The sequence below is a fragment of the Perca flavescens genome, chromosome 10 (genome assembly GCF_004354835.1).
Source record: "Perca flavescens isolate YP-PL-M2 chromosome 10, PFLA_1.0, whole genome shotgun sequence".
In the NCBI taxonomy this organism is placed as follows: Eukaryota; Metazoa; Chordata; class Actinopteri; order Perciformes; family Percidae; genus Perca; species Perca flavescens.
The window spans coordinates 9,113,584-9,139,230 of record NC_041340.1 but is presented as its reverse complement, the minus strand read 5'-3'; the positions used below and the strand labels follow the sequence as shown (position 1 = coordinate 9,139,230).

Sequence of the window (25,647 nt, the reverse complement as noted above, 5' to 3'; positions counted from 1 at the left end):
AACAGACAATTCAAAGAAATGAATCAGGCAAAATGCAGCTGACCTCAGTGACCTACATGTGTACCTACAGGGTGTGTTATGTTTGAATTTGTTTAATGTTCTTTCAGAGTCACTTTTCAGAGAGTCATTTAGTTCTTGCCTTCATAATGACTCACATATCCAAAAGATATAAACAACCAATTGATTTGGTTTGAGAATTACTGGGAGCTAATGGCATTCAATGTGTTCTTTAAGTGCTATTATCTTAAGGAAACTCATTATTTTTTAACTTTAAAGCGCCCATATATGTAATTCTCATGATTAAAATCAGGAAAATCTGTTACAAATATGTGCAGTTTAGAATAAGTGATATCAATTGAATGAATTGGCAGACATAAGATCTCACAGAAAGAACAATAACTGTAAAATACTTGACCCTGGCTGACTGATAAAGGCAACTATTCTACTTAAAATTATGTCCACCTCCTTAGCAGAGTTTTTCTACTTTCAGTGCTGGAGTTTTGCTTTGGATGTGCACTGGAAATAGTTTTTTTAAAGGATGGAATTTGAAAAATGTAACCATTTCAACCACATTTTGACAGTGGCCTGTGAAGGTAATTTCATTTTTTGTCTCTTTGTGGTAGTTTGGCATTTCTTTGTAGTGGTTTACTTGACTGTCCGACAAGAAATGTTAACAATCACTTACATACATACAGAGGCTCTGGTCCAGGGGCTCCTGGGTCTGTACCTGGTATGGCCCTGTTCAGTTATCCATCCATGATACTAATAAGCCAACTACCTCTCCCCTTCTGACTCTGGTAGGGGGAGCACCTGTCCCTGTGTTTTTCCTGAAGACTTACTGTACTGTACATGTAATGGATGGGAGGCTTGAGAGACTAGGAATCAGCTTATCCTTTAGTATTTGTTGTGCAGCTTATAGATCTGTGTCAACACAGATGTGGATTGCAACTACATCCCAGAATGCCAGCCTTTAGAAAGTCATTTATCAGACTATCTCTCTACGTTTTGACTGATGTTTGCCTGGAGTAGCTTGTTGTCAGCAGTATAATAGCTATTGTGTATGCCTCTGCATACTTTAAGGGTCTAATGCTATAGTGGAACAGCTTGGGTCCTATATGCTGTTGATAATGCATATTTAAACAACCATCTACAAAACTGTGATGCATGTGGCTCCTTCTGCGGGAGTGATGCTACAGAGAAATGAAGTAGCTGCCTAAACTGAGACTGGTCGCCTTGAATCACTTATTCTCGGTGATTATGCGCGTGATCGGTTAGGTTTTGCACTCTGCATTTTAACGAGTTGCAAGTTGTTAACAAGTTGTTGTTGTTGTCATGTGGGACATCCTCAAATTCTTCTTGAAAGTAGATTTTCTTTTTGAGTTCTTCCCTTATCAGATCATGTATGAGCCTTGTTAGTACATCCTAACACATTTTTACCTTTGCAGCATATATTCTTATTGTTTGTCTAAAAACAATAATGCACAGTTATTGGGTATTTTAAAATTTTTCCTGGTAATATACAGTATAATAATTTTCTACCCATGAAAGCCTGGTGTCTGCCCATATAAGAATTATTTTCTGTTCTCTTGTACAATATTGATTCACCTGGATTAATATGTTATTGTATTGTGTGTGTGGCTGATTTCAGGAAACGTGTCGTGGAACACGTCTGAGGGATTGTGGGCCTAATAACAGACCATTTCAACAATGTGCCCATTTGATAACTATTATGACATATTCACACTCACGGATTACCGTTTATTTGTTAGAACTGCCCAGACTTGGAACTGCCTTTCATTGCATATAGAGAGTTTGAAACCTGTCTCAAATACAGCCAGAAGTGTCTTCCTAACTAGCATCTGCATGCATGTCTGTCTGTTCTCTGCATAGCTATAGCCTGTCACAATATTTTTGTCACTCCCCAGTTTTATTTTTGTCTCGATGGTTAATGTGTCATTTCAATATATATATATATATATATATATATATATATATATATATATATATATATGTGTGAAATGAGCATGTCGTATTTACTGTTACATCTCGGTTAGGGATTACATGAAAGGTAGTGGATTGTAAATATGTTATTTATGAAAAATGTCAATAAAGTTGAAGACAAACCTTCCAAAATGTTTGTTTAGGTCAGTATATGTGTCATTGCTGTAACTGTGTCCATGTCTGTCTGGCTGATTTATTACCTACGGCTTGGGGCGGTGTGTGTTCCTGCAAAAGTGGAAGTGATGCATTATGGATGTGGAAGCAGATAACCTACAATGCAGTCACTCAACACTGTGCAAACCTGAGATGTTCTAACTCATCCATTTGACCCAGCACACACATGTAATATGATTCTGAGGGATTCAACGTGTGCAACGTGAGGACTACAAACACTGTCTTACTGTTGGTCCTGGAACCTGTGAGTCACTCTGTCCTCCAACGCTGTCCGCAACTCAGTTTTCTATCAGAAAAGGAAGGGCTGAGTTCAGTTTAATTTTTCCCTGAAATGTCATCTCCTTTCATCTACACAGCATATTACATTATCATAACTGTAGTTGTCCTGAGAAGGAAAGTTAAAATGCACATTCCTGGTTAAGAATGTGTGACATTTTGCCAATAGGAATATCTAAGGCAGATTTAGCACTGACAGCTTTATCACTCCAGCAGGGATTATTCTTTGCCACTGCAAGAGTCATATACTGACTGGGTTAAGCTGATGAACAGATTGAATTGATGATAGCTAGGTTTTTACCAGTTCTGGGATAATTCTTTATATAAAAGATGAAAATAGGTGCCTATAACATGTAAGGGGAGGAAGAATATTATATATAATATATATATATATATATATATATATATATATATATATATATATATATATATATATATATAAAAAAAATAATTAAATAAATAATGGGGGGTTGTATCTTAATTAAACATGTTTGAATTGTTTGTATTGAAGTGTTTGTTGATTTGCTTTTGGTCTTTTTTACGGTATATGATGTTTGAATAATTCAGAATTTAAATAAAACATTTAATTGAATTCTAATAATGTTTTTCTCATCTAAACCATGTAAAATGAATATTCATGAAGTCTCAACTCAACACTGATTAGCTATAGAAAAAGCTATGAGCTGGTATGTTTGCTAAATTAAATAATAAAAAATAAAAGATCAATAAATCGGATCCAGATTTGCTAAATTGGCCATGTATTACTGATGTGCTACTGTTTATACCAACATTGATTAAAATCCTGCATATCGTATCCAAGCATTTCCAAGTAATGCTCAGTGTGACCTTGTAGCACATTAGCTGAGGATATAATGCCTTTACTTACTCATTTGCATAAGACGCACACAGTGGATTTTCACCATACCTTAATTTGCATGTTGCTGAGCAGCGTCCCACTGTTCAACAGCTGGTTATACTGCCAGCCCCAGCCAACCTCCCCCACATAGCTCTGCTTGGGCGTAGGAGGGGGGGCATGGGGTGTAGCTTGGCCCAAGTAACTGAGGTCACCTGAAGCCTCAGGTGATGAGGCACCCGCACCGATGTACCGGGAGAAATAATTTGATCTTGGCCTGTAGTCTCCAATTCCATCTGGGCCTTGTTAGAATCAGTGGGCGTGTGAGAAAAAAAGGTAAGCAAATGTCCAAATGAATCTGAACCCGTTATTCACAACTAAGATTCTACAGATACAGATAGAGAAGTTAATAAAAAAGAAAGAAAGAAAGAATAAAAGAAAAAAAACTAATTTGTTAAAGAGTGCATCAATTCAGTATTCAGCTTAGGGTGATTTGTTAAGAGGTATAATAGCAAAGGATCAAACTCTTTAAGAACATGCATTCTCTCTGATGTTCCTTTTTCTTTTTTTTTAAACATTTCCATAGCAGTTACATAAAGGAAACATAGATTATTAATCCTTAGACATGAAATAAATTACACAATGTTTGCAAATTACGCTCTAAATGGTGTAATGCATAAATTATTGCAGCGTAACATTATGTAGACATCTACATGAACACTGACCTGCCCTAATGCATACAAAACAACATACTTTACAATTACAGAGACTCACAGAGGCACACACAGGTGCACAGGCAGCATGTTAGCTATCTTTTGGCCCTGGTTACAGTGCCATCGTGTGTCCAATTACAATTATATGTGTGTGGACACAGACCATACGCTTAGACATCATATTTAAACATGTTTTGGGTCTATAGCATAATCTCAGGAAACTGGATTATAGAAGTCTTCTTCCTACAGACCTTCCGACCAATTAGCTATTGTGGTAGTAGGCTAATTATAATAATAAATAGCATGTTGTAGATACAACTTCTTAGAACAAACTACCTCCTAGAATTGCACTCAGTTGAATGATGCAGAGGTACATGCTCTCATATGTTTCTCCTACCTGTAAAAATCATCCTTTGTCCATGCTGTGGTGGCCCGCCTGCAGCTGCTTCACTGTTTTGCATATTTTGTTGACAGTTATGTTTAGATTAGTTGTAGACTAGATACACATATACAATGCCCCCCTTGGGTGATAACTTCAGCCCAGCGTCTGCTCTGTCCATGGGGTCATGGTCGGTTGTCATGCAACCAGTGTTGTCATGGTGTCAGCGGTTGTGGTTGTGTCCTAGTTACATTCATAAAACAGGGGGTGCTTCTGCTAGTGAACCATGTCCACTACATATCACTTTTAATGTAAATGTATTACAGATTACTTAATAAAATAGATTAACATGAAGGCAGAAATAAAAATAAAAATAAAAAAATGGTTTTCAATCCTATTTTATTAGCCTAACTGAATTATAAACAACTTCAACAGCACAACATGTATAGTGTTATAGTATACATGTGCAGGCCTAATAAAGACAAGGCCTGGACAAATTGTGCATCCATATGGAACTGCATTGAAAAAGCAAATTCCTCTATATAAAGTTTACTTGTGAATTCAATGCCACTATACAGCTGACTGTCAAAATCTAGTGTTCCTACTGGACATGGGATAATGATAAATTTACATCAATTTAATGCTCTATAATATTCTTCATAATCTGATTATAATGCTCAGGAAATTGTGTCTCTTTCATCTTATCCTGATAAAATGTGTAAGGATAACTAAGTAACTATATAATAACTATTTATGATCAAATCCTGCAGGTTTGTATCCATCTAAATGTGTATTACCTTATTAGGTCACTAGGTGGTCCCAAAACATCAGTTTGTCACATTGTACCCCCCCATTCCTATTCCCACTTTTTTCTTTTTTGTAAAATGGACTCGCCCATGAGCCGCCCCTTGTGACAAATCTCCGTCAAATGAAACACAGATCACAACTGTTAGACGGAAATTAAATGATTTTGCCTTCAAAATAAGAAGAAAAGAAAATTGTCATCTGAGTAAGCAAACATAATAAGATGTAAGTAATCGAGTCACTGAATCAGAAATATTGATCGGATTATAGGAATAAACAAAAACAGATATCAAATTATTATGTTACGTTGTGTTGCATGGTAGACTAGCTAGTAGCCTAGCCATTGAATGTCAGGTAGTCTTCTGTAGGCTATAATTAGCATTCGTCCGTTTTATTCGACTTTTTCGATGTAATGCACAACTAAAATCATCTGTTTAGCCTTCATAATTTTCAAAATAGCCAATGTTTTGTGTAGGCTAGTCTATTTAAAATACCAGCACATATGCTATATTACATTTTGTATGCTATATTGATAGTAGGCTACTTTATTGATACGTGCAGAGAAAATACATTTTGGGGCAAAAAACACAAAAGAATGTTGGATATTCATTTAACACAGACCTCGTTTCCTGTATTGTCTCTTTGTACGTTAAACAAGTTGGAGATGTATTTTGAAAACCTTTCAAGGAAGTGTAACCGTTAACTATGGCTGACTTTACTCTGCTGTGTCAGTCACCATGGTGGCATACAACGGAGCACAGCGGCGGACCTATCTCCACTTTTAGACCCATTAAAAACGTTAATATAATGAATTTTATCAGTGAGTGTACTCGGGTCTACCTCTCATGATGGACGCCAGGTTGTTGTTGACGGGATAACTGTACTTTTTTTGTTTGCTGGATCCTACATGTAATTTCTTTTCGTCGCTAGCAGAATGCCGAAGAGACAAGGAATGGCTTTGATGAACGTTTGCTTGAATAAAGGGGCATTTTTTACACAAGGAAAATAACTCTAAAGAGACAGTTTGAGCCGCGCTTTTAAAACAAGTTTTCTCTCGGTGGGACTGGTGTTGGCAGCCGGCTTCGGCTCGGGCAACAGAAAGACAGACACCCCGAGGAGACTGCTCGGCTGTCTGGCTCCAGTCGTGGCCTGGCTCTGGGCACTCCCAGCTTATCCGCTAGCATTGGACCACAGGCGACAAGAATAAAGCAAGACAACAACTTCTTTTGTGTATATCCGTGGTGCTGGATATTTATAAACAATTATTTAGGATAAGGAATTCAATACCCTCCGGACGACGTCTTTCAAAACAATGGCGTCCTATGTGGATAACAGCTTTCGGCAAGCTGTGATGATGAATCCGGCTGAAAGGACGCAACAGGTCAGAAGAAATTAATGATTATAACTACTAATGGAATGTGTAGGCTATCTCAAAGTGCTGATATCCGCTGTGTTTATTATTGCTACATTATAACATTGCAACATTCACTGCCTTGTAACGTCCTACAACAAAGTAGCAGTGTTTCTGTTTGCAACTGTTGCCATTCAGCTTGTTCCAGTGTTACGTATAGGCTATAGCTACATCCCGCTAAGCCCTCTATCAGCAGAGATAATCAAGGCTACTTAACATAACAGGAGCTGGAGCCTTGGTGGGAATCCAAGCTAAACTAGCAGAAGTTTGTGCATCCTGCTTTAACATGCCTTGTGAATTTCGCAGTCTAAGGAAAACATTGCATTATGCAAAAAAAAAAAAAAAAAATGGTAAAAGTAGAGTAGGCTAGCCTAAATGAGAGGCACAGACTGGCTAATCCCAACCTAGCCAATAGTTTACTAGCATACCAAAACAAGATGATACCCCTCGTCATTTATTTAATTTTTTTTTAAAATAATTTTTGGTATACTGAGACACATTTAAAGATGAGTGCTTCTTAGTCAGGTTTATCGTTGTTAAAGTCGTTTTGTCTTTGTTGTGAATGTTTTCTGAAAATAACTAAGTAATGCTTTATTACTTGTTTAAAGCTCAGTGCTGTCAATGCACACTATCACCTCCGTATCATTTAATCTATACCAGTAGGTTCCTCTGGGAAGTGTGGAGTTGTATGTCTTCTGAACATTCAAATCCTGTGGGCTGTGGTTATAACTTCAGCCACATATACAGACACACACAGCCAAGTTTGCACGATACCGTCAATAAATCCTGATACGGCTGTGAATATGGCATCATTTCATTTGAGCCCTGCTTCCACTGCAGATGGATGCAGCTTCAGCAAAGGCTTCGCACACAATGGACACTCAATAGGCCACCACTTAAACCAGTGGGCCACAGTTAGTGGCACAGCCGTCTTCCCTCGTCTATCCGACATTGAGGAAACAATTATGGTGTCATCGACGGCTTGTTAGCTGTACAAGCTCATGGTCTTTACAGCTCTATGAAGGCTATAATTTGTACGAGTGACGGATGTCATTATGGTTATGGAAACAATGACTAGGATACATAATTTGGTTGCCATCAGGAGCACCAATGCTAATCTAAAATGGGACTAAGCATTAGTTGTTTAGGGCTGAAACTAATGATCATTTTCATTTTTGATGAATCTGACAATTAGTTGCTTAATCGTTTTTTCGACATGATGAAAAAAAATCTCAAAAATGCCTGTCAAAAGCTCTGAGGCCATAATGGCATCTTCAAACGGTCTAAATATCATACTAATTTGTGTTCAACTTCCAATAAAACCGGTGATTGGTAAGACTATAGTTGCTGCCAGCTTTGATGATATGATCCACATATAAATAGATTTTTTTTTTGTGTTCTCCATTGTTATGGAAGCAAGAATGTGATTTAAAGCTGCCAGTCTGTAACACCTGTGATAAAACTTGCCTCTTCATGCTAACCCATCTGAAAGAATTTACGTCAGAAAGGTTTTCAATGTCATATCAACGTCTGAAATGTCTGAATACGGTTTGTGAGACTTTACTAACCTGACAAGAATATGTGAGGGGAAACTAAGTACTTGGAATGTGGGAGCTGGAAAATAGTCTGATTAAAAAGATACTGAGGCTTGGATAAAATATGTCCTACTTGGAGATTTAGTAAAAAAAAAAAAAAAAAATACTGGTATGTCCGTGATCCTTTAACACTCTGGAGGCATACTGTATGAACTGTGTCAGTATGCAAACATTTCATCCAGCTTAGTCTGCAAGTCTTTGAAATGATGAAAAATGAATGGAGAGGTGAACTAGGACAAAGACGAAATGACTGTTTGAAAATGATTTAGTCGGAGGCAAAAGTGTGATATCCTAACATGATTTAAAAGTCTTTGCAAACACTGCACTCCATATATTTTTTTTCTTCCTGTGATTGTTCTGCAGAAGAGCAAGGAGACATGTTCATAATAACTACACAGTCAACATTAATCTTCATGGTATTGGATATCATGTGCCTGTGTGGTTCTTTTCCTCTGTACTTTTCAATAGCAGCACCTTCCCCAGTGTTCTTTTCAAGTGTCTAGGGACTGTACCTGGCTGACACAGTTTATCCTAATGGTGTTGGCAGGGCCTCTCTGTCAGGATTAGCTAACTGTTAGAGGGATCTGTCTTTATCGCTCAGGACTGACCACAGTGCGGATTTGACCCTCTGCCTCACCCTATTGTCACATGGCAGGTTAAATAACTGACCACTTGACAGCTAGACAGCTCTGTCTGTTTCCTTTGCATGATTTTGGACTGTAACTGGAGCTGTACTGAATCTTGACAGTGTACAAAGGACATAAGGTAGTATGATAGTCAAGGAAGCAGAAGGGGGAGCGGACCCATTGTTTTCTGTAAAGCACTGCTTGAAGTTGTAATATGATTAAGACACTTTGACAAAACGTCCATGTCCAAATTCAATAATGTATCCGCATTATACAGTAAAACATTATACACAGTTATATGATGCCTTTTCCAACTATTAGCCCACACATTTTATCTATTTACAACAAGATTTTTTTAACTGAGCTGTACGGATGATGGATTTCACCATGTAGACTCGACTCGTATCTTAAAAGAGCTTCTCCTCCACTTGCATGCCCCCCCATAGGGATGTCTTTTTAATTCTCTGTAGATGACTGCAGAGGAGACATGATCAGATTTGCAGGCGAGACAGTGACAGTGAGCCTGCCTCAGCAGCAGGACTAGTATGAGCCCATATTTAGGTGCTGCATAGTCATGTTTTAGCAGATTCTTAGCTAAAACCTAAAATTACATAAATCAAAGATATGACCGTTGATTTTGTAGGACAGTACAGACTATCAAACACATGCACTGTAATGTAATTATCTAGTAGAAATACCAAACATTCTGTAATACAACTCATCCATTTTTAGCGGCTGTTTCCTTATCACTTTTCATATCATTGTAAATGAAATTTTTTGACTACAAAATAAGCTGTTATAAGGCATCTCTTTGGGCTCTGATAACTTGTGATGGCCATTGGTCATTATTTTGTGACCATTGTATTAATCAGTATCTAAAATGAATGCTTGAATGCATGTTCATTAGTTTGTTTGTCAGGTCACTAGGTTGGGGTTGGGCTTTCTTTGTCCACTGAACTCTGTTTTTAACTTGGAATAATTGGTGATGTGTGTGTATTGAGTATTGTTTGTTTATGTTCTGCCTTATTTTATTCATAAGTCATTGCTGTGGACCATAAAAGCATTGAGCTGCACTGATTTGAACTGTATATTTTGATGCAGCACTCATTTCTTCATCTATTTCTTCTTTTCTTCATCTCATCATTCAACTCTGGGTCATGCAGTACCAAGATTATGAAACCCACGACTGCACCACCTAACCAGGGATAAATGAGTGAAATCCCTTTCTGTATGCTTAAATCTGCACACACTTGGCTGTCCGTGGTGCACAGAAGATCAGCGGTGTAGTCTAATGTATTGTAGTGGGTATACTGTACCACATTTCTTTCTTTTTTTTTTCCTGGCTTAGAACGGGCCAAAAGTTGACCCCAAAGCAACGTGGGCAATATAAAACAGGCTACTTATATTTGTCTTAACTGTGTGGTGAAGGGAGGATACTGCCGTTAGTGTAGGTGGAGCATTTGGGTCCGGTCGCTACGCACACACTACGCACTGCGCTCAGCGAGGAACGGGTCGATGAAAGATGAGAAAAGTCTCTCTGCTTGTTCTGCAGTGTTAGTTTGGTTTGCTGTCACGTTACTCAACCCCCTATTTGTGAATACAAATATCTGAATGATGAATGATTCTGCTTTTTGCTGGTCTGTTTATCTGCAGCAAGTAGCTGCGCTCAAGACGGACATTGCTGCCTCTTGTTTAGCCAGGTGGCAAAGCTAAAGGCCACAAACAACCGCCCTCCGCTGTGGTGACCCTGCTTCACAGTCACGTAGCTGGAGGGACAAGCTGCCTACTTTACATTGTTTCCACATATTCTGCACCAGCACAGGAGATCAGTGCAGGTGTGCAGTGACTGTACTAGAAATTTTGGGCATTTAGTTGATATTCTTCACCTCAACTTGTAATGAGCAAGATCAATCTGAATATCTCTGCCATTAGCCGGTCATTACTCAAAACTCAAAACAGACCGCAAGGAGTTCAATAGTCCAGCTAGAACAACGAACATTAAAAATAACAAATGATCCTTTTGTCTACAAAACATGAAAAAGCACAAAAATAAAAAGGGTCAAGAATAACCAACCTCATAAAGACTCGTTTAATTTTAAAACAATTTAAAGAATTATAGAATTATAACCTTTTGAATGATACAGAGCTCTAAAAGCCTGAGTTATGCATGCATGTGCATATGAAATTTATATATGAAATAGTGTAATACTGAATTCAATTTTAAATATCCGAAAGAAGAATAACCAGGTTCTTGACGATATTTCCGTATCACATTTTGTTTAAAATGTTGGCTGTTAATACATTCACTTTCAGAGATACTAATGAATACTGTCATTTTACCCTAAATTGTACAGCCCTACCAAATGAAGGTATACATAACTATAAACCTGCAGAGAAAGTAGTTGCCACAGGTTGTAACATGACTGATGAGCACAAAGCTGTCCTGTCTCTTGGCATCCTGCTCCGTATAAGTAGCAGGAAGAGGAAAAGCGTCAGGATGCTTTTTAAACTTAAGCCGGAAGAACGGCCCGACAACAGAACGCCCTCCCCAAAGCTGTTTTTATTTTCTGAATCTGGATGTGGTTTTTGTGACTGCCTTCCTATTTTTGTCATGGCGTCAGAAGCATGTGAACATCTATTTTCAAAACACTCCACATCGCTGGCTACAAGAAGTAAGGCAGACTTCTTTAGCAAGTTTTTTTTTTTTTTTTCTTTACCGGAGTCGTAATGGTGTAATTTTCCCAGGCGAATCAGGGTTTCTAAAACTCCCATCCATTCTGTAAATTTAGGTGCTGCTTGCCTTGGCATTTTGCTAGTGCTCTGCATTGCTAACCCTGTAGAAGTAAAATGATGTCACATGTTATTCTTGTGTTGAAAGTGGAGGCTGAGTACAGGCTGATGTGGTTACACACACCGCGGTCAGTGACGTATTCCTCCCAGTTTAAATACAGAGATGATTTCAAGAAAGAAAGAAAGAAAGAAAGAAAGAAAGAAAGAAAGAAAGAAAGAAAGAAAGAAAGAAATGCACCAACGTATGATGCCCACGCAGAATACCAGCACGGCTTTTGATTGGCTCATTTCAATCATGCTTTTAATTTCACATCAGCTTTTTTTTTCACGATATTATGATGGCAATAAAGCACAGCCAGCTAGTCAGCGGACCCATAAAAGGTATTAAATATTTTATTACAAGTATTGATTCTTCAGTGTTATGACTGTACAGGGAGCAACTGATGAAAAGGTTACATTTAACCTCTTTACTGCAGGAAGATGGCATTCATTTACAGTTTAATTGTACAGACAAATGTCTGGTGTCATGGTGGACTACAAGCCAGAAAACATTTGCATTCCAGAAACGGTTCCTTATTGCAATACACCAGGATGTTTGTGTAGCCCTGTGCGCCTGTTACTCGCTAAAATCTCATAATGAAAAGACCAGTCCAGTGCAGTTTGTGTTTAAATGCACCACTGAGATTCAAGTAAGTTAAACACACGGTGGCTTTCACCCCATGAAGCATAATTTAACACTAGTGGAGCACAAAGCTGAGCTAAAGCTCCTCAATGTCGGCTAACGTTTGTGTTTTTCTACTGGTTTGATTTGATATGCTTTTTTTTTACTGACGAAGGTAGGTGGATATCTGAATTAACGTCTTGAAGTGTCGATGTAGTTTAAAACGTCAAGTAATATTTCAGCCTCAGTTTCTCCTTATGAATGCCTGATATCGATCTAGGATAATTGTGTCGAGTAATAATGACTTTGTTTTCCCTTGCGTTTTGTCGCCTTCTGCTTCAAATGTGATTCCCAGTATACAAGTTTGAGTTTAGAGGTGTTTCAGTGTGGGGAAAAAAACTCTAAACTTGTAATCGTGTTCCTTCCTTGCTTGATTATGGTCTATATTATCATGGCGCTTGAGATCTGCAAAGATGCGATCTGTGGCTGCATTGCATGACATTCGAGAGTTCTGTCTGCTCTACAGAATATTTCTCCCCGTGTGATCATTAAGTGTTGTTTCACAAAATTAGGGCTGCATCTAATGATTATTTTCTTGAATGATGATTCGTCCAGGTATTTGATTGATGTCAGAAAATAGCCAAAGTTGACCTACTCAGACTGCTTGATTTGTCCAATCAGCATTCAGAACCCAAAGGTTATTGAGTTTAATATCACACTAAAGTGACCAACAACTATTCACATTAAAGTGAAATGTTGGCATTTTGTCAATACCCATAGGACCCAATGCTCAAGCAACTGTCACTAAACCTGCCATTTACTAGTAGATGTCACATTTGGTTCAATTAAACTGTGCCTGTGGTAGAAGTATCTCAAGATGATATGTCATGTGCAACGTTCTGAGGAGTATGGAAAAAAGAATACACTGCCAAATAGTATAAGATTTTTCTACAGTGTTTAAGGTGGATACCTCCTCAGGAGGTGCAAGTTTTGGGAAGTTTGCAAAAGTAGCCTTGATATCCTTAAGCACAATCATATCACTGTTCCTTTTTAAACAATAGAGGGGTGAGAGGAATTTACAGAAACTTTTTTTTGAGAGACCTCATGCTGACTTCTGAGTTCTTTATTCTGCAGTCTTCTCTCTGTTGTTGCTGCTTTCATATTCTGATCTCCAATGCTGTCATATATTTAGGGCTCACTCCAGGTTATTTTATTCATGCTCTGGTTCCTTTGATTTATTGCAAAACTTGGAAAAGAAAAATAATGCCTATTTCTTTTTTTGACACAGCAAACACTACATCTTCCACTTGTACTTTTGGTGCAGTATTTAAATGAAAACATCACTAGCCCCTTTCACACAGCCTGTTCAAGGCAGGACTGTTGTGCCTTTAAGCCGCCTTGCCGTCTGTGTGAAAGTTACAAAGACAGAAGGGGGGGGGAGACACAGAGTTGTTGTACCTTTGAGCCGGCAGTGGAGGTATTCAAAGAGTCGTAACAGCGCCAAACCAGCGTCTGTGTGAAAGGAGCAGGTGGCAGGGCGGAACTACACACAGCAGTGATGCGCCAGTCTACCCACAGGCAGGTCAAAAAGTGATAAAGCAGTGTTTTGAGTAGCCAATGTTTCTAATAGCTTACAGAAACGTGCGTGCAGTAGTCCACCTTCTCTTCCACTCGCTCATTCCCTCTCTCAAACATACACACATGGTGCGGCCATCTCTGTCCTTCTCTCTACTTACAATTAGGCTCCTATAATGCTTAAAGTTGGCGGTTTGTGGGTCGGTCGGGTTCGCGTGGTTAATTAATGTTGCAGACCGGCTCACGCGCACTGTAGACACAACTCTGTACCCCATTCCTTCTTCGTAACTCACACAGATGGCGAGTCGGTTTTAAAAAGCGCATCAGTCCCGCCTTGAACAGGCAGCGTGAAAGGGCCTACTGATCATGTGGAGTCCTGGGGTTGCATTGCCCCCCAGCCTTTAACTTATCAGATGGACCAGGATGTTGCTTTCAGGGTCACGCTGTACATTTGTTGCAACCGAATCGCACACACTTTATAATGTCAAAGGCATGTTTCAGTTCCTTATGTTCGCATTCCTTGAGATATTTTGGAAGCAAAGAATAACCGCTCTGGTGTCGAGGCTGCAGAAATTCCATTGGCCTTCACAGCAGAAGAAGAACCTCATGCCACTGAGCAGCCACAATCTTTACATAACTTCGCCCGAGACCCACTTGGCTGCTTGGAGAGCTTAGAGAACAAACCACACCTGACGTGCAGTATTTACATAACTGCTATAGAGTTACGCTACTTTCTGTGGCTGTCATTAAGAGCTTCATTCCTAAATGAGATTCTGGAAATTCCAGCATTTGGAATAAGTGACATCTACATTACAGAAAAGATTGATAGCCCAAGTGAAACATATTTTGGTACTTTTTTCAAAGATCAGTATATTTAGGAAATTCTCTTTATTTATTTATTTATTTATTTATTTATTTTTATATATATATATATATATATATATATATATATATACACACACACACACATAAATCTGTGATGGTTGTAATGTCATTGATGTAAACAACTCCCCACTTCTTTGAGTGAATTTGCTTTTTAGCCTCAGTCCCACGCAGTACAGGCTCACCCTGGTGAGTAATCTGCTGTATAATCCTCCCTGTCGGTGAACTGCTCAGACATGAAGTGGATCAGATGGAGAGCTGATTAATTTGTGTGATTAGAGATCTCTAAATCCCAGTATACGGGTTCACCGTGCAGCTAATACTTGTTTACAGTATTTGCAACAATGGCACTTAAAGATGGTTGCTGTTGCAAGAACAGGGTCACTATCAGGGCAGGGTTTTTAACAAAAGGCTGCTTATTAACAACATTTTTAATGCTATTGTATTTGGACATTTTAATTTGGAGATTAATGTAAGAGTTGGGCTACACATGCTTACAGCTTTTTACAAAAAAAAAGTGTTTTTCTTTTCAATCCTAATTGGAAGGAAAGATTGAGAAATGAATGCTTTAATGCTTAGGTTTTGCGTAGGTTGTGTTGTCAGTAAAGCATTTTTTGTTTAATTAAATGTATTGTGCAGACCTGTTTACTATCAGAAAAGTTTCATCAGCAGAAATATGTCATCGGCACCTTATGTCTCCATCCTACTACCCGGCTATGGAACCACAGCCAGGCTCATTAACATTATACAGCTCTTTGTATCTGTCCACTTGCAGCAATTGGAGCCAGCTTCATTAACACCATGCCTCTGGTGGATTGCTACCTGCAAGTTAAAGCTTTAAAATATTCATCAGCGAGGTACTGGTAGACTTCCTCACTGCACTACTCTCAAATTGTTTGCTGGCCATATATCAGTATTGTCTATGGCATGCTACCAATCTCCCCTTTTTTAGGATATTAACATACTTGCAAGTATTCAGGTAAGCAGTGTTGTTACACCTTTTGATGTCACTCACACAGGACTGTTGGCATACATATCCTGCTGTGTGTGTTTTCTATAGTGCTGGAAAAGACTTCTCTTACTTGCAGATTAAATATAATGATGTTGATCATTTTATGACAAAACATATGGCAGAGTTTAGTTCAGTTTAATTTTTTATTTTAATTTGTCATGGAGTGTGAAATCATATCACACACAACTACAAATGTCAAATGATGTCCAAGACGTATTCCTGTTGTCATCCTTGACGTAAAGGTAGCAAAGATGCAGGAGTCCAAATGACAAGATTCTTAAGTCAAGTGTTCAAAAGATTGTAATAATGACATACGTTTTTTAAAGATTTTTTTTGGGGGGGCATTTTAGGCCTTTATTTGATAGGATAGCTGAGAAGTCTTGAAAGGGGAGAGAGAGGGGGAATGACAAGCAGCAAAAGGCCGCTGCTTCAAGGACTGAGCCTCTGTACATGGGGCGCACGCTCAACCAGGTGAGCTACCCAGGCGCCCACGACTTACAACTCTTAACAAGGATGGGAAGCGTACAAGTTCCAAGTTCCCATAATCCATCATTTGGCCTTGTTTTAAGAAAAATGCCATTGCTTTATGCAAGCATTGGGTAATTGCCACCCTTTAAAACAATCAGATTGAAGCAATAAAGTTAATCTCCTTCCACCAGTCAATTGTGTGTCCGTATGCAAAGGAAATCCACCCCCTTCCAGTGTAAACAAATACACACTACAGTGTGGACGAGGGCCGGTGTTTAAAGTGAAAGTGTGGGATCATGGCAGATTAGAAGTTATTGTGATAACCTTTTCAGCACGTCATTCAGCTAAGACATCTTTTGACCTAATGGCTAATGTTACATTCTTTTGTGAAGACTTTGTAGTCAGTGTCGAGTTGTAATGTCTGTGCTAATGGATGCTGTTGTCAAAAGTGAAAACTGCTGCAGGAGCAGTCCTTAAGTTCTGCCAGTGGAAACATTATTAGACAGCCTAAAAAGAGAGCATAAAAGGGGAAAATAGCCCTACAAAACATTGTTTTCCCCATTTATAAATCAGTGATTAGGAATAGTGTTGTTCCACTTCCTGCACGCAGTGGAGCAGATTGGTGTAGAATATATGTCTTGTTGAAACCTTATCTTTGTAATTGGTCCCTGAGGCTTTGTCTAACCTGCGGCTGGTCACGTTTCCAACTCCGCAGCCCTCTGTCCCTCCGTTGCCCATCAGGGAAAATGTCCGTTTATTACCCAAGGCCTCAACGTAATCTGATTCTAACTGGCATGTTTGACAGTTTCTCCCTGCTTCCTGCTTTTGGGAAGAAGGGGATAATTATCTTAGCTTGCCTGAACTAAACCAGAGAGAGAGAGCGAGAGAGAGAGAGAGAGAGTTTTTGGGATCTTACCTCTGGGAAATGTTTGTGGAAACATTCATTCCTGTGATGCAACCTTCCCCTTTCAGCCCAGTTGACATTTATTTCACTCTGGTGACATTGTGGTATGCTGTTTTCACACCATTCGAGCAATAATTCTTCACTAAATGCTGTGATGTCAGTTACAGCCCAGCATTATTTATTAAACGGCATTAGTTCATCGGCGCCTCAGACCTTGACCGGGCTAATTGACACTTGCCTCGGTTGACCTCAAACAGCCATCCACTGTCAGACGTTTCCCCAGATGGCCCTATATTTCTACATTTCTGCTGAGAGCAAACCCTTTTCAATAATCATTTTTTGCCATGATTAGTTTGTAGATCACCTTATATTTGTTATGTAGCCTTGATGGAGAAAAGGCCAAGTATCAAAAATAGGATTACATAATGCCACATGAGAGGCTACTGCGAGTACAATCTTCTTATAACAGTATTTGCTTATTTGTGATTAATGTGATTAGCTCCAAACATTCACAGGAAAAAGCTGAACATCACACTGTATTATTGAGGAAAGGACCTCAGTTGGAACTGTACAGCACTGCAAAATGGGCAAGAATCAATCACAGTAACAAAGAAGCCTTGCACCATTAGTCAAAATGACAGAATCCTGATGGTCCTGCAAGTTTATTTACTGTGAAACCTCAGCCCCCCCCTGAATGCATTTCGCAGTTGCATCATGCATATTTTTAATGTCATTCTGTGTCAAGAATGAATAGTTGTAGAGCCTTGCTCACCACTGCTGATTAGTCAGACACTGCTGTGTATGTGTGAAATGAAAACACAAGATGATGAGACATTATTCAACCCAAGGACAGAAAGTAATGTGAATGGAATTGAGTGAATTGTAACTGAAACATTCCTAAATTCACACATTCCTTTTATTATTTAAAATAATTGAAGGAATTTCTTAAGAAATGCTTGACTTTAAATGATGAGTAATATGTTTTATCTTTTCTAATGAAACATACTGAATTGGCTATATGGGAAGTCAAATGTATGTATAGTTCATAACATTTTTGATGCTTAGAAAATTAAATCTAAATCCTCCTCATGCATGGAAGAAATTCAGTTTGCTATCTGTGGTAGAAAGAAATAGGCCTAATACTTGCACATTGTAAAACAAACTTGAGTGCCACAGTGTCTTGAAGAGTGTTCAGTAGGTGTCGTTGTTCATGGTATGTTTTTCTTATAGTAATAGTTTTATCACTCAGTCATTTTTGGAATATCAGAAGTGAGCTTGACAGAATTGACAAATATGAAATAGATGAATGTCGTTGCAGTTTGACTTTTTGTGACCATATCCATTGTGTCATGTTCTAGAGTAACTTTGTACTGTAAGTACTTGCTGTTATGTTGGTTTTCTAAGTCACATAAAATATTTGACTCACATTGGGACAGCGTTCTCATATAATGCTTTTACTGCACTGTCCACCTGTGTAGGGCTGACTGCCTGTGGCTTTGTTATTATTGGGCTAAGTGAAGACTGTATTTGATTATAATTGGAGGGAAAGATGCAGGCCATTCATGCATGCTTCCCTATAGGCTCGGGTGCTTTGAATCCAGCAAGTTTGGTGCAGACCCAACACAATGACTCCCTGTTACAACCAGCTTCTGCTTGTCAAAAACAGTTTAAATCACAGCAATTATTATGTCGCTGCACTGGGAATAGTTGTTTTAGCTAAATTGTACCAACTGCGGTTGTACTCATGCCAAGTAGACTTAAACAAAGACTTGTATTATAGCCCAATAACCAATAAGTCACAGTCTAACATCTAGCTTAGTTTTATAGAACAGTATATTGAAAAAGTTCATAATTGCAACAAGAGAACCAATAATTTGATTCCATAAATTAGAGAATTTAAACGCATTTTTTAATAGCTGCTTTCATATTGGATTTTATTGAAAAAACATTTAATGGGCTAAAACGTCCCAGTTTTCATCCTTGTGATCATGTATTTTTAAGGGGTTTAAGCGTTTTAAGTGGTTAGTTATCTGAATAATTCAAAATCACTAAATACACGCAACAATATGCTACAACATGAAACTCAAACAATAAATAGCAAATACAAATTGCAAAAAATCTACAATTACACTAAATTACATAAAAAAACAACATAAGATCAGAAACATGTAAAGTAAAATGAAATGGGGAAAACTAACCTCTGCAGTATTTTTCCTTTTGACTAGCTTAAGTGATGCCAAGGAAAGGGAAAACCTTAACTTGTGACAAGGCCCTAAAGATCACAATGGTTCACGTGTTTCTTTTGTAAAACATCCTCAGGATATAGCCTGAAATCCCCGTCCGTCTGGAGTTTAGGCCTATTTTAGTCTGAGTGAAGTGAAAGGCCTTGGGTGGGATCATAAGGCAACTCTGTAAACAGGAAAGCTCCATTCAAGACTAGGCTAGCTGGGCGCACCAATTTGGTGCAGATGCTAAACACAAAAAAACTATGATCAGTTACTGAATAGTGCATACCGCAGATCATTAGCAGGCCTTCACGATTGCAGTACACAAATCCCTCCCAACAGACATGAATACATAGTTCAAGATTGTACTTGTACCTCTTTCACAGCGATGGCTGTACCAGGGTTACCCAGGTAGACTGTGTGTTTGAATGGGGTAACCTTCCTCAATCTACTTAGCTTCGCGACGTGGGTAGCCAGGTGGGTTTGATCAGGGTAGACTAGGGTTGGTTTTAGTGTGAATTGCACACGACCTGGATCGCTAACAGCCAGGGCGGGGCAAATGAGGTGATTGGTTGGAAATGACTGGGGCAGTCATCACATGTTACTATGTTTGCCGCACACTTTGAAAAAAACAACAACATAAATTTCACCATAGACTGTATAAAGCTAGGATTTTAAGAGGCAGCTTCAACAACAGCAGAGCGGAGCGATCCAATTCATTTCCGAACAGACTTCTGGCAGTGGGTGCCCGGATGTTCACTAGTCTGCATTTTGCTGAGGGGTGGCGGAGTTTTACAGGCAAAACTGCCTGTAAAAACCCAGTGTTAGAACGTAAACGTATGAAAATAAGTTTTGTTTAATTCTCTCGCTACCGCCGCTCTTACTTACTATCTCGGCACCCGGCAGTTCAGTGTGGCTGCTGCGATAGCTTGAATCTCTCTTTTTTTCTCTGTGTTTTTTTAAAATGAGTCGTGAAGCCAACAACAAAGCCCAACTTTACTTTAAAATTACTCTTAAAATAGTCAAAAACCCTGAAAGGACAACCCTAGCCCAACCCTGATAGTTGGTGTAAAAGGGGTATTAGCAGGAGGCATAGTTGGCTTTATATTCGTAAGTGGCTCTCACAGCACCACTATCTCTTTGTAGCTGTTGTGACCTTAACTGGCAGCTCGCCAGATACATCATCAGCTCATATTGACTGAAGTGTTTTTTTGTCACTTGCTTTTGAAGACAACACTGTCATTGTCTCCTTTTCGGATGGAAGGTTTACAGTGTGACAATCACAGCCTTTGAGATAAAAAGGTGAGGAGTAGCACCTAACACAGGCCGGTGCTAGTCCCCGCTCCATTGTGATTGCAAACCATGAAAGAGCATAGATGACAATGTTGTCTAGATAGAACAAAGGCAACACTGCTGGCTCGCTCCCAGCTCAAAGGGAACATGATTTTCATTTGCTGATAGTATTGCAACCCAGAGACCCTCTGGAAACACTCCAAACGTGAGACCACTGGCACTGCCAAGGTTGCATCTAAACCTTATTTAGGAATTTAGTGAACCAGATTACCAAAATGAGAACAGTAATTTATATTAAAGTAATATGTTTATATATTTAGTATCATGCATGCACATGTTTTGATGTGGCAAATTATGCCTCTAATAGATTTAGGTTGATTTGTTTTGAGCCGCAGTTTTGTTTGTTAAACCTGGTAGTACATGTTTTTTGTACCACCTGCATGTGTAATGCAGTATATTTGACAAAGGACGTATTGGCAATGTAGGTAATTTTGTATTATTTAGGTGACTATTTTCTAAGCCATTTTCTTGTGCACAAAAAATGTGTTTTGGTACAACAACAAAACCAGACTAACCCATTAAGGGAAAAACTGAAAAAGGCACATCATTAAATATAAGTTAACTTAAATAGTGAAAGTGACAAATGTGCAAAGAAATAATATGTCCCTGTCAAGACGGCATCTATTAACGTTATCTGAATGTCCTTTCTCTTATGTGGGTATTGTTTTACAGTGATAAAACACATCCTTTTCTGCTGCCACAACAACATCAATATGTGTTCCTAAATTACAGTACTGCAGATTTTACATGAGATTTCCCTCTAGTGACCAGGGAGTGTCTGTGGCCTTGAGGCCCTAACAGAGAAAATCTAGCTTGTGTGAAAGCAGTTTTCGTATTGAAAGACTTTCTCTGGTTGTTCCCTAGCAACCAGCAGCCAGAGTAGCATTGTAATGCTGGAATTACTTTATCCAGAAGGCCATAGGAGAAAGCAGCAGACATTTAAACGATTGATTATTAAATTCCATAAATATTTAAATGGGATTAATGGCTGTGCAGTTGGGGACACCGACCAAATGAATCCGCTCACAGCAAATTATTGAACCCAAGAGTTGGGAATCCGTGTTATTTTTCTCCCATTGCGGAACTCTGGGGGATTTCATTAGTAACTCTCCTCCAGCCTTTGGCTTCTTTTTGCATCAAGCTAATTGGACAGAAAAAAAGGGGGGAAGCTTAAACCAAGCATTTTTTTTTTTTATCATTTAGGCCACCAAGCAAGCCATTTGCCCCTGGAAGATTAAAGCACATCCCCATCCAATTTTATCCACCCTACCCTTTCCTCCTTGTTTTCCCTTTGAGCTTTCATGAATTGATCTTTATACAATGTTGCGTAACTTTGTGATTACTGCGCTGCACCTCTTTGAGGCCTTTGTTTGAACGAGATGGAGCGGGTTTCATTTGGCTGGACAGTTGGCTTTGTTCCCGGGTATGGAGCTGCTACGATGAGGTTCAATGACAGAACTAAGAGACCCCTTTGTGTCCAGTATTGGTCAGAGTCCACTGTTAAATCCACATTAAGCCATTGTTGTGGTTAAGACTGCATGTTTATGGCTAAAATAAGTGTGGTGGTTTACTTGAGACATCATGATAGTTAGGCTAGTCTTCATTTAAACAAATATGTTAAGATTTATTGTGCTGTTTTCACATCCTCTTTTAATAAACCATTTTCAATAGACTTTGTTATAAAAGAAGCTAAATCAATATTGGTGATGCACCAGAGTGCTCCAAAGTTTGTCAAAGCAGAAATTTGAAATTTCTTATCCTAAATATGACACATATTCCATTAGCGCTGCAAAGTTCTATTATCAATTAGTTAGGGTCAGATTATTATTTCCATTTAATAATTTGGTTTATAAAACAGAAAATAGTGAAAAATTCCCGTACAATATTTAAAAATCCTAAAAACACTAACTATAATGTAGGCTAATGACAATTAAAAGCAGCAAATCCTTTGAGAACCTGAAAATGTCAAATATTTGGCATTTTATCTTGACCCTTATAATGACTTGACTTGAAAATGATTAAAGATGCAGTAGGTAAGACTTATAAATCTAACTTTCTGTCATATTTACTGAAACTGACCCTATGTTCAAGTAGAACTATATGAAGCTGGTAATAAAAAAAAAAGAATCCGGCTCCTCTGGCTCCATCTAGCCTGTAGTGCAATTTGCATTTGCAAAAATCCACCGCTCCCTGTTCAGATGCACCAATCAGGGCCAGGGGGCGGTGTCTAACTGTGTGTCAATCACTGGTTATGCACACGCATTCATTCTCCCTTGTGGAGAATGAATGCCTTATTATTATTATTATTATTATTATTATTATTATTATTATTATTAATTGTGCAGACCTATAGTAGATGGATGCAGTTTGTGTGCTAATGCTATGTTTATAGTTGGATACAGTAGTTGACTCTGAGTAAGGCTGTGGTCAGAGCAGCGGTTGTCATGGTGCAACACTGTGATCATGGACTGTGTCAAGAGGCTGCGGACTGAAGGTTCCTTATTGAGTCTGCATCAGTGACAAATACTGGCCCTGATTTTGGTGTAAAATTGTGACTTGTGTTCAGCCCAGATATGGATGAAAGATGTCATTGGTATCCAATCCAAGAACAGACTGTGCTTAAGCTTTAGAGGTAATTTTGACAGCATATTAGTTGTTAGACAGCAGCTTGAAAAAACACTTGTGGTGTCATTTTGGGCTGTAGCAGGCAGTTGTTTTCAGTGAGAAGGCTTTAAAAACCCACTGTTCCCTACCTGCTTAGCAACAAACGGCAAACAGACACAGTTAGTGACTAGCTGGTGAACATATTAGAGCACTTAAGAGCCAGATATTTCAATCAGGAGTTGGTAGAGACCAAAAACAGCTATTAGAGACAGTGAATATTGGACTTATTACATTCATCATGCTGCACCGTAATTGCAGGATGGTAAATCACATCTTCACAACTTGTTTCTGGGGCCCAATGTGGCAATATCAGTTATTGCAGGTAATAAAAGTGGTCCAAACCTGCTTTGTGAAATAACAGCGGTGGCTGGGTAAATGTTAAGGATAGCGTGACTGTCCAAATAACAACGGCATGTTCAAGACCAGGTGTATCTGAGCAGGTGTTTAACTTCATTTTCCTCATCACACACTTTCACAGTCTAATCCCAGAACTTTAATTTATTCGTATGATGTTGTTGCCTGTGTGACAGTGCTCTGGTATTATGGGGGGTGACCGAGTCAGCATATCATTCAGTGTCAATTAGATGGCTGTGAGATCCTGTGTCAGTGTGGCTTGAGTCAGTGACTAATGCAATCTGGATAATATTGAAATGGCAAATGCAGGAAAGTTAATTCTTACTTTTAGGACAGCTTGGTTTGTTTTTACCCTCAAGGACAACAGTGCAGCAATGTGTCCTTACAGTGTTTACTGCAGAGTCTGAGTTAGTAATCAGTACACGTGCTAAGCAAGAAATCACCCTTTCTTAGCTGGTGCAGTTCTTTGTATAAATCCCACAGGTATTAAGTAAATTAATAAAATGTTCTGTACTTGTATTGCGAACAATGCAGCTCTGCCTTAATGCTGACCACAAGCTCCTTCCTCATTCTCCTCATAAATAATTTCCTCTCTTAGCCCGTAACTCAGAGCAACTCTCCTCCTCAGGTATAAAATCCAGCTAGTAACTTCAGTATTTTTGTTATTCTGTGGAAATAGAGAGGCCCTTACATGTATCTTTACATTATTATTCATAGATGACATATGTCTGTGTCACGTCAGAGTCATGGCAGGGGGCCATAGTGTAGCAGTGCCGGGCTAAAGACACACACGTATGCATACCCTTCCAAATCTGTGTCAGCTGGCTGCAGCACTGATCGAAGCAGATGGGTTGGAGAGGGCAGTTAACCCTTAGCATTAATTTTGAAATGCTTACTGCAAAGACACGTTTTTTTCTGATTTCTATGAAACATGCACGCCTTTTTATTATTCATCATCCTCGTGAATAGCTGCACAATTCTTACAGATTACTAAAACTCACTTTCTGATGCCACTTGTGCAGTCTGGCATGCATCTAATTTGCATGGCTCAATAGACTGAGTGCCTTTCAGTTCTTGAGTTCTTGAGAGTTTTACACTGGCAGGCAGTTCAGTAAGTGCTGCTAAGCTCATTCACATGCCTCCCTGAGTCCTGTTCCAGCTAGTCACCATGTCCACCAGCTGCTTGACCACAGTGGGAAACAAACAGCAGCTCCTCAGTGCTTTTAAATTTTGTGTGTGACTGCAAAGTTGTTCTGCTCCACCGGCCACTTCAGCCACCCACCTTCATTTAGGGGTGTAATCTTACTCAATAAATTCCATCAAGCTTGTGTAGAAGTGAAAGTCGTAGGATGGCTGGATGTATTTGAAGCCTTCTTGTAAAGAAAAAGAGTCCCATCTTCTTCTAAAACCCTTCTGAACAGGTGGCAGTGGAAGCGTGATTGTTTGTCCAGCACCTAGTTCAGCATCCGAGGCAGAGCAGAAGAAAGAAAGAGGGCCATGTGCTCTGCTAGCTTAACCTGTTGAGTTAACATCAAGTGCTTAATGTTAATAAGACTGCTAATTAGCTTTGTGTGGCATGCCATGTGTAGTGGTGTAACGGACCATAGTTGATCCGTGGTCCGTACGGCTCAACACGGTTCGGATAGCATGTGAACCGCGGATGAATTGCAAAGTTTGAGAAATGCTTATGACCTCATAAAAGAGAGAAGATTCCAGATCGGCCCATCTGAGCTTTCTCAAAGGCAGAGCAGGATACCCAGGGCTTGGTTTACACCTATCGCCATTTCTAGCCACTGGGGGACCATAGGCAGGCTGAAGGAACGGATATTAATGTTAAAAAACCTCAAAGTGACATTTTCATGCCATGGGACCTTTAACGAGCGGCATCTAACGCAGATTTAAAAAAACACAAACTAGCACTTGGTCA

General features: G+C 39.1%; 2 protein-coding genes across 6 annotated transcripts in view; one reads left to right on the top strand and one right to left on the bottom strand.

The window, feature by feature from the left end:
* Positions 1 to 2,398: 2,398 nt before the first annotated feature.
* On the bottom strand, positions 2,399 to 4,478 carry spmip2 (sperm microtubule inner protein 2). The gene is made up of 3 exons (XM_028590193.1): positions 4,415 to 4,478; positions 3,377 to 3,606; positions 2,399 to 2,461 (listed from the first exon to the last, which is right to left on the bottom strand). The coding sequence occupies exons 1-3, from the start codon at positions 4,476 to 4,478 to the stop codon at positions 2,399 to 2,401; spliced, it is 357 nt and encodes a 118-aa protein (XP_028445994.1).
* A 1,457-nt stretch (positions 4,479 to 5,935) lies between these two features.
* Positions 5,936 to 25,647, top strand: part of rapgef2b (Rap guanine nucleotide exchange factor 2b) — a 117,433-nt gene continuing 97,721 nt past the window's right edge. For all 5 annotated transcript variants that reach the window (XM_028588957.1, XM_028588954.1, XM_028588955.1 and 2 more), the window contains exon 1: positions 5,936 to 6,581. In XM_028588957.1, coding sequence (XP_028444758.1) covers positions 6,513 to 6,581 — 69 coding nt within the window. In that variant the 5' untranslated portion in view covers positions 5,936 to 6,512. The remainder of the gene's footprint in view (positions 6,582 to 25,647) is intronic.